Below are 10,793 nucleotides of genomic sequence, written 5' to 3' on the forward strand. Positions count from 1 at the left end.
CAACTACGTAAGCACTTTACAGCTGGAGAAATCTATGTAATTCCTCTAAATCCAACGACTACTACTATCATACCCTACTTCCACCACTTGTCCCTCTCATCCTAGCTGTCTTTTCTCCAAATTCACCATTTTTTGTTAGATAAAAATGCTTTCATTAAATATATTAATTACTCTTGCCAAAAACTTTCCTAAACTTTTATCCCTTCCTAATTCGCCAGCTTATATTTTCTTCCAAATCTTCTAACTACATACTATTTAAAAATATAAAACAAAACTTGTACTTATCCTCCTTATCCTTCTAGTGTCACTATTGGATTGACGAACGAACAAACCAAACGAAAATTACGGTGCAGCGCATTTCTCGCTCTAATCAACTTTAGGACAAAGTAAACAATAATAATTAAATAAATCGAGATTGAACTCGGAACTTTCTTTCTTTACAGAAAAAGAAAATGTTAAAAAAAATACAAAAAAACACCAATTAATACCAAAAAAGAAAAGAAATCAACGAAGGAACAACAGCTGTTTTAGCTGGCCTCCTAAGTAAAGAATTGTATTCTTCTCCTTCTCTTCTTTTCTTTTCTCTTTTCTTTTTTTCTTTTTCTTTTCTTCCTTCCTTTTAGCCCCAATTTCCCTTCTTCTTCTAATCTTCTTGACCAGGTTCTTTCTTCTTTTTTTTCCCTGTCTGTTTTAATCTGTGACTTAAAACCTACCACACTAAAAAAAGAAAAAACCCTTTCCGAAAAAGAAAAAAAAAAGGGGGGGGAAACAAAATAAAATAAAATTAATTTACAGGTTTGCCGTGATTGTAGCCGTAATAGGAAAGGTACCACTTGACGAACTTCTTCAACCCGGTTTGCAAATCGGTGGTGGGCTTGTACCCGAGTTCTCTCCGGGCCGAACTAATATTCGCGTGAGTAAACGGAACGTCGCCGTTTCCAGGCATGTCCACAATATTCCTCTTGGCCTTCACCTTCAAATGGCGCTCCAATATACTGACAAGAGTGGGAACAGTAACCGGCGACGTGTTCCCCAGGTTAAATATTCTATACGGAGCGGGTCCCCGTTTCTTCCCACCCGACCCGGTACTCTTGGCCGAAGTATCCAACGACCCGACGCAACCCTTGACAATATCATCAATGTAGGTGAAATCCCTGGCCAGGTCGACATGGTTTTTACCGCGGTAAACGGTGATAGGTTTCCCTTGTAAGATGTTTCTGGTGAAAGAGAAATAAGCCATGTCGGGCCTCCCCCAGGGTCCGTACACGGTGAAAAACCTCAAACCGGTGATGGATAAGCCGTAGATGTGATTGTAGGTGTGTGTGATTTCCTCACCGGCTTTTTTGGTTGCGGCGTAGAGGCTAGCGGGCCGGTCGGTCTGGTCCGATTCGGAAAATGGAACCTTCTCGTTGAGCCCGTAGACGGAGCTGGACGAGGCCCAAACGACCGCGGGCTGAGGGTTCGCCGATTTGCAGGCCTCGAGAAGCGTGACGAGGCCCGCGATGTTGCTGTGGACGTAGGAGTGGGGATTCTCCATGGCGTAGCGAACCCCGGCCTGCGCCGCGAGGTGCATCACGTGGGTGAAAGCGACCACATCGAAGAGCTTTGCCAAGAGCTTGGCGTCGTTGAGGTCGCCATCGACGATGAAGACGTCATGCTTGGCGAGGAGGGACTTGCGGGCTTTTTTCAGAGACGGATCGTAGTAGTCGTTGAAGTTGTCGAGTCCGACGACGCCGTCTCCGCGTCGTTTTAACGCGAGGGAGACGTGGGAGCCGACGAAGCCGGCAGCGCCGGTGACGAGGACGGACATGCCGCCTTGACGGTGGATCTGGGCGGAGGTGCGGACCTGCTTCTCCCACTGGATCCCGCCCCAGGAGGCGGAGAGGTAGCGGCTGCCGGAATCAACGAAGCCTTGGAAGCTGAGATATGAAGCGGTGAGGGCGATTAAAAAGAGGGCCCACAGGAACATGGTGCTGGTGGAGGCGAAGCAGCGGTAGAGCTGGCGGTTCATGTGGTGGGCCCGCTCGATCTTGAACTTGCCTGGGGTTGAAGGGAAGAGCTCCTCCTCTAAGGACGGCATTTTGGAGAGTACAGATGCAGAGAAAATGAAAGGGAGATTAATTTTCCTGCACCTGCTGCTTTCAGGAAATCACAAGCCTGGCTATATATACTGCTCACCCACCAAGTATACGCGTGAACGCGGGGTCTCCCTCTATGGACTTTTTTTAGAGAGATAACACACAAACTACGTGTCATCACTCATCACTTCAGATTAAATTAGTATTGCCTTCTTACACATGCCACTCTAATGTAAATGGAATTTTCCTATTTTTTTTTTTTATGGGGAACAAAATTTGTACTACTCTTTATGTTTATTTGCTCGTTCCAAATTACAAATGCCACCCACCTATGAGATAAATCTAATGCAGAACCCCGCCCTGTAATGTTATGATACCTAACATAGCTAACTGTATGCAATGGACCGTTTGATAGATTTTCGTTAAAGTTCAACTGAATTAAATTATTTCAACTTAGTATTTTTATATGCTAACTATAAGTTGACCCGTATATTCATACCGATCACGTTCATATTTATACATGTATCACATTTTTTTATTCATGTGAATTAAATATCATTAAAACAAGCTAAACTGTGATATAAACAGTATAATTAATCTATATCTTTTGTGTGATAGAAAAAAATAAAATCAGATAATAAATGTAATGATGAAATTAAAAATTGTTATAATTTTTCAAAAAATAACCCCCGTTACCCTCAAATCAATGCTAATCAGAATCCTAACCACCTCAAATCAACAAAATCAAAACCCTAAAGCCTAATATAATTAATTTATATAATATTTTCTGTAATGAAAAAACATAAAATAAGATAATAAATGTAACAGTGAAATAAAAAATCATCATAAAAATATTATATAATAAAATATATCTCTCTTAAAAAACAGAGTTGCCTCTGGAAGCAACATTTATGAACATTTAATTCTTCTGTAAAAAGAAAAAAATATATTTAAATCATAAATAAGATACAAGATTCAACTGAGATGGCCATTCACACTAACAGAATAGTGATTTAATTATATATTTTATCAATTATAATTATTGTTAAAAACTTATCCAAAAATTTTCGTGTATTTTATAGTTATGGCATCTTACCTATCTATTAACCCTATGTTAACCACATGCTGATGTATTCCAAAAATAGTGAAAACAAAATCGTTTAAGGAAAAATTAATAACAAAATGATGTAATTTTTTTGACCTTTTTTATCTGAACACATCATTACATATTTTGCTGTATCAATAAGAAACAAACTGAAAAAAAAAATAATGTAACACTTTTTTTAAGTAACTTTTTTTAAAATATTATTTGAATTAATATTTTCTTAAACGTTAATTTTTAATTTTTTTTATATTTTAATTTTTTTTATCCTTAAAATACATTCAATTTATTTATTATTCTATTTAAATATGTCATTTATGTTATTTTAAATTTTTAATTTACTTTAACAATTAATTTTATCCAACACTTATCAATGATAACTTAATTTTAAAAATTTTAATTATTAATTAATTTTTAATTTTTATTTAACTTCTTAGTTTGATCAAATATAGCCTAAATATTGTTAGGTGGCAAAAATACAGTGAGACATTTGGAAAATATTTAGATTGAAACTCTTAAAAAACGTTGTTATACTTAATATCATTTTAGTCCATTAAATTTAATTATTTAAGTTTTAGCAATTTAATTTTGATACATTTTAAAATTTTCATTTAACACGATAAACTTCTATTAAATTTGAAAATTAAAAATGATTAATTTAATAAAATAAGGACTAAAACCCATCACATCACTATACTAGTATTGCATTCTTGTTTTTGAGCTGTCGGGATCATGGAGGAGGAGCAAATGGGGTCGTGGATGGAGACACGTAGAAGTTCATCACCAAATATACAAAGGTGGCGGCCCGAACTCAATGAGCAAATCCGATAGCCAACAAGATCTGGAAAAACATGTTGACATTAACTTTCTTAGTAAAGTTTTTGTTCTTGTATAAAGTTAAAACTTAAGATTGTATACTCAAATGTGTTGATCAACTAACTTTAAATTATTTCAGCTTAATTTGTAATTTTAAATTTGAGTCACAAAATGTAATTTTGTTAAACAATTTAAAAGAATAATAAATAATACCTATGATCTAGACCAAAGTAAAAATCTAAAACTTTACTTTAAAATATTAAATACTTATTAATAACATACTAATAACATGCTGACATTAACGTGCTTAGTGAGGGTTTCTTTTTTCTTACACAAAGTTTAAATTTAAGAATTTATCACTAAATAAATTGGCACGAAATTATTGGATTGTTTTAATTAAATAAGTGATTTTGAGTTAGTCTTAGATATATAATTACGTTTAAGTATTCGGATAAACCAAAATGTGATCTATTCAAGAGGAAAAGTAATTTAAGACTTTAATTTTTAAAAAAATATATGTAATACTTAAACCTTCTTGATATGTTAAATACTAATTTTAAAAAAAAGTTGAAAAAAACAGTTAAAGACAAGTTCAAATAATTTATGCAGCCGGAGTCTCTTATACTAGGACTTAGTTTTCTGCTTCTATTTTTCTTTTTGTTGCTTTTTGCTGGTTGTTTTTAATTTCCCACATAAAAAAAAGACAAGTTCGATTAAAAAAATAAAAAATAAACTATCCAATTTCAACTTTATATTTTAAACAAGTCAAATCTTAATCTCAATTTTAATTTATTTAAATAAATTAGTCAATTATGAAGTAACCAGTTTTTTATTAATCAATCTTAAATTTCAAACTTGACTTATTTATCCTCTTATTGAATTCTTAAATAGACTCTAGTAGTAGAGTTGGAGAACAGTACTCATACGAGTGTGATGTGATCCTTATCATGTTTCCATTTGTTCTTAAAAAATTAAGTTTAAACTATTTTTATTAGGTTTGATTTTTCTTTATCCATCATTTTAGCAAATATTAAGAATACGGGATTAGCAAGGACGTGAGCCCCACGACCAGTAGTGGCCGCTCAGGGAAAGAGCAACTCTGACTAAAAATACTTGTATTATCAAAGGTATATTTTAACACAGCAAAAACAAAAAATCAAAGGTATATTTTAGTTTTATTTGCGAACCACCACGAAGATAAATGGAGCTGTGCGAAAGAAAAAGCTCGAAATTCACATTCAGTATAATGTCATAATTTCTTTATGTTTTCTCACACAACAACGTGGAAGATGGAAGACATAGGTTCCACACAATTTTTTTAATATGTCCATGTTGCTTGATGCTTTCAAATTACGCACGCCGCTCCCCGAAATCCTGGTCCTTTCTTGTACGGCATTTCGATCAAAAGAAGATAATTTCATTTGAAATTTATCAAACGAAAATATTTTTTGCAATAATCCCTAACTGAAAAGTAAGTCTTAAAATTTTTAATAATTTTCTGAGTATGAAGTTATAAAAATTTTAATTTTTTTATAGTAAAATCATAAAAAATCTGATGATTTTAATTTTTTTTAATTATTTGTATAAAATTATAAAATTTTCACAACTTTAAAATAGTGATTAATATTTTTTTATATAATTTATGACTTTAAAATAATTTTAATTATAATTTTATATTTTATCTTTTAATTCTTTTAAAATTTAAAATAATTATAGTTAATATTTTTTTATAATTTATAAATTTAAAATGTTCAAACAATAATTATAATTAAAATGATTAATTATTTTATAATGAAACGAATTTTTTTACTCTTAACCATTAATTATTGCTTTTAATTAATATTTTCTTAACCAATAATAATTAGATAAAATGAATAAGTAATTATTTTTAGATTATTAATTTATATTGTTTAGATTTCTTTTTGTTTCTAAATTTAACAAATAATAACAATTTATGAAACAAAGTATAGAAGATATTAAATAAAATAGGAGAAAAATAAACTGCACACCACAACATGACATAAAAATATAGTAGCAGAAATACAATAACATGGAATATAAAATTATAAAAGAAAAATAGCAACATTCATTGTTTGTGTAAATACTTTTTTATATTAATTGAAAAGTATATTAAAAATAAGTATGTTTAAAGAAAAAAATACTCGAGAAAAATAAACTTATATAAGAGAATTATTATGCACAATGGCATGACAAGTTTAAAGTCATAAATTATAATTATTATTTGAACCACTTTGAAGTTATAAATTATTAGAAAATATTAATTATACTTATTTTTATTTTTAAAGGAATTAAACAATGAAACATAAAATTATATTAAAACAACTTTAAAATCATAAATTATAAAAAAAAACTAGTTTAATTATAATTATTATTTGAACGACTTTAAAGTCTTAAATTATAAAAAATTATTAATTATGGTTATTTTTAATTTTAAAATAATTAAATAATAAATTATAAAATTATAACTAAAACAACTTTAAAGTCTTAAAAAATTTACAACTTTATATAAATAATTAAAAGAAAAACTAAAGTGGTTTCACTGTAAATAAAAAAATCAAAGTCATGAATTTTTTTTATAATTTCATATAATTATAAAAAAATTTACGACTTATCCTCGTTTGGGAATTAATTCAAAATTACTCCCATTTCACAAATTTCAAATTATCTCCTTTTGATTGAAACTCGTTTTTGAGGTATCTATCTCCCTTTTTAGGATAACAAACATAAACTTAATGTTGATAAATGGTCACAAATAAATATAACAAAATAAAATGTATATACACTAAATTGTGTTTTATGTTATCTGATCCTAATTTATTATATATAATAAGTTTGTTAATTTTTTGAAAAAAAAATATTTAAAGTAACATAAAACTATTTTCTAATTGAGCGACAAATTAAGATCTTTCACAGGGAAACTCACTCTTTTTTTTATTTATTATATTCATGTACTACCTATATATCAAAATCTTAATATCCACACCTCCACTCCCCTTTAAACACACTTCATCTACTTCATCAGAGTAAATAATCTAACTAGCCTAAACCATTTGGTAATTTAATTTTGAGTAAAGTATCCCAACATTCTATAAGATTTTTCTAGATTGAAATTTGAACATGGTATCTTTACTTTTTAAAGATTTACAACAATCTTCACTCTCTTATAGAAATACACAATTTAGTATTTTTAAACAATAAAAAATTGTAAGTATACAAGAGATATTAGTATAATATTTTCCAAATAATTAAGAAAATTAATGTAACAATGAATAAAGAATTTAATAATTTATACATATGTACAGTATGAAATAATCTTATACCGTTGTTTGATTATAAATTATTGTTTAAATTATTTTAAGATAATTATTTTAAAAATTAATAATAATACATAATATATTGTAATTAAATGATTATATAAAAAAATTTAGCATGCAAATACGTAACTTTCATCTCATAAAGACAAATATTATGTGCAATATGAAAAAATTTCAAACCGTACGTATCAACTATGAACCTAATTTTACTCTTTAACTTTTAATTATACGTAATCCAAGGCTTCTCCCGAAATCAAAGTGTGTGCGCAGGAGACAAAGTTTACCACGGTACGAGCCTGGAGAGCATTAAACAAATTAAATAACAAAATAAACACACCAGATTTTTTTACCACTTTAGTTCATGTGCCAAAGGGAATCCCTCCATATTATTGTTTCTATTTGACAATTTTTTTTTAAAAAAAGAAATAACGCCTCAGCCAAAACAAGTAGTTCCTCCCTTCTTATTTATAAATCAGGTTTGAAATGATATAATTTTTTTATAAGATGTAATGTATAATTTTTATTGTGTTTTTTAAACTAAAATACTCTGATTAAAAGAAGAGAAAGAATACACTGACAAATAACCAAAAGATTGTTATAAATTAAATTGTATTAATTATTTTTAAATTAAAATACTACTAATTAAAAGAAGAGAAAAAAATACACTGACAAATAATCAAAAGATCATTATAAATTAAATTGAACACTTTTTTTTAATATTTATGAATTAGATGATTGAGTTTTATAGTTATATATAAAAACAGATGGAGTAATTTTTTTGTGTGACATAAAACAAAGTCAAATTGCGTCATACTGTTTGTTTCTCGGAAACAGAAGTAACGCAATAGTAAAAAAAATAATCCATGAATACAAATCATTTGCAACATTTACAAATTAGTCTAAGAAAAATGTTCAAATTATCTTGTATAATTAAAATAATTTTTAAAAAAAATGGAATATGCGTTTCTTTGACTTGGACTGGTTCCTTGTTCCTCCGTTATATGGCAATTGCAAAAGGAGAGAAAAAGGTGGTGAGGTTGATGGTTTTATGATAGCTAGCGGATCGTGAGAACATGTTATCTTTCTGGTTTGTACTTTGGAACTTTCCCTGCTGCTTCTTCTACACTTATATTGAAATCAACAAGAAAACAAAAATCGAGATTTTTTGGATTAATTATATGTCCACTAAGCTAAACCCAGAATAAGTATTTTTGGGGAACATTTATTACTTAGATTATAGGATTCATACATATTGATTGATTCATTTCCCCGTATCTTTTTGCTTGAGAAATCGTCAAGGTACCTAAATGTGTATTATTATAATTACAGTTATAATGTCCCTTGATGCTGATGATTTGGTGTGCCGGTGTTTAATATAATTTATAATTTCGGATTGATTTTAGCATGAAAAAAAATTATAGGAAAGTCGGACATATATTAGAGGAAGCATCATTTTTTTTTCTCGAAATGTTTTTAATATCATCTTGAATGTTATGTTTCCGAAATTTCTTTTAAGTTTTTTTTTTTAACAGCAAAGTGTCTTTTAAGTTGTTGAGACAAAGAGTGAGAAATTAAAAAATAGTGTGAAAATAAAAATACGAACTCATATGTGAAATCAGAAAACTTATATTGGACTTTTTAGATTGTATTAAGGATCGATCTATAAAGTATTTTCTAAATCAGTTTTTAGTATAACTGATTAAAAAATATTGTAAAAAAATTTAGAAGTTGTAAATTACATCTACATTTTAGATGTGTTGCTAAAGAATCAGTCCATGATATATTTTATAGATAATTGGCTCTCTCCCCCGACCTTATTCATGCCCATGGCATTCGTAACCTTTAAGTCTCCATAATTAAACTCACGTGCAGCAATCACACAAGGGGAACCCTTGGGTTGATAATTCATGTGAGTTTTCCAATCTAAGTTTAAATTAAATTGTGAATGACCCTTGTTTGTTTTGTTTTTTTGCTTACCGGCTTTAAGTTATAGGTTAATTTAGTTGTTCTGGGTCTCGGCCCCAGGTTAATAATCGCTTCTATTTGCATTTTTATATATTGTATTCACTTGTGGGATCTTATTGATGCTAAGTGACTTTTTTCTTTATTAGGGTTATTCTTGCCTGTTTATTAAAAATAAAAATTACAGACTTTTGTTTTTACCAATTTAATTCAGACTTTTAATTTACACAATCTTTGTGTAATAAAGAATTAGGTTAAATTATAATTTTAATTTTCAGTAATTCTTGATCTACTATTTTGATTTTCTTAATCTTTTTAATGATTTTATTCCATTGCATTTTAAAAATCTGTAATTTTGATTTACTATTTAATTTTGCATGCGTTCTATTTTTTGTGGTATTCTTGGTACATTATTTTTCATTAATATGTATTAATTGGCCGTGGCAGTAAGGGACCAAATGTTTGGAAAAACATGCATGTTGCAAAAGGAATATTATAATATGATCTGGATTCTGGACAGTTTTTTTAGTATATGCTAAAGAAAAGGCTTGCTTCTACAAGATATTAGGGAAATCCTTGCCGCTGGTTTCTCCTTTTCTGGTATTGATGTATTAAGAAAATGTAACCAAAGGATAATTCATAAATTAGCCCAATATGTGGTGAAAAAGGAGGTGATCTTGTAATTTGTATAGAGTAAAGGATACCCCTGTAATTATATATATATATATTTCATTAAAGTCATTTTGAAAGATAATTTTTTTAAGAAAAAGATAAAAGATAATTCTTGTTAATGATGGTTGACACAGTTCTTAGAAGTAATGCTGCAAATATTATAAAATCAAAGGAAACTTAGGTTCTTCAATTAAGAAATGCTGAGGTTATTAACCGCACGCGCATTTTATTTAGTGCTCTTAACCTGTTAAAGGTAGATGTTCAATTTGTGCTACATGTCTAGCAGGTTTTACATAATGCCTGCTAAGATATATGCCATAGCTAATTGTATATTAATTAGTTCCTGATAGATTTATTATAATCAAAAGGTGGTGAGTTTGTTCTCAGCTTCCAACATTGCCTTATGGCTTTCTCTCCTACAAGGTAGGGGAGTGTTCAATTACCCAAGTTGAATTGTTGGGGGATCTTTCAGGGTCTCAATTTGGCTAGAAAGTGTGCGTGTTTATCACATAAAAAAAGCAAAAAATTATTTATTTTATTATAAAAAACTTATTTTTACAAAAAAAAAAGCCTACAGTTTAACAACATTTCTGACATAAAATCAATTCTAATAGAATTAATTTGGTTTGGTGTAACAGTTTTCTATTTTTAAAATTAATAGTGATGCTTGTAATCTTCAAATCAAAATACAAATTAATATTTTTAAAACCAAATTTATCAAAATCTAAAATCGTCACCGGTCACTCGCCACACGTTCCTTCTCTCCCAACACCTACCTGCCGACAATAAAATGAAATGGAAGAAAAAGCTAGTTGGAATTTGGAAATG

General features: G+C 29.3%; 1 protein-coding gene across 1 annotated transcript; it reads right to left on the reverse strand.

Moving 5' to 3' along the window:
- Positions 1-394: 394 nt before the first annotated feature.
- LOC114394841 (UDP-glucuronate 4-epimerase 1-like) lies at positions 395-2,163 on the reverse strand. The gene has a single exon (XM_028356518.1). It carries the CDS (start codon positions 2,078-2,080, stop codon positions 785-787), a length of 1,296 nt encoding a protein of 431 aa, XP_028212319.1. The 5' UTR covers positions 2,081-2,163; the 3' UTR covers positions 395-784.
- Positions 2,164-10,793: the final 8,630 nt, after the last annotated feature.

Source organism: Glycine soja, chromosome 2 (assembly GCF_004193775.1).
Source record: "Glycine soja cultivar W05 chromosome 2, ASM419377v2, whole genome shotgun sequence".
NCBI lineage: Eukaryota > Viridiplantae > Streptophyta > Magnoliopsida > Fabales > Fabaceae > Glycine > Glycine soja.

Bases quoted from the DNA above. Each gene is read 5' to 3' on its own strand.
- LOC114394841 (XM_028356518.1), bottom strand. From the start codon at position 2,080: ATGCCGTCCTTAGAGGAGGAGCTCTTCCCTTCAACCCCAGGCAAGTTC.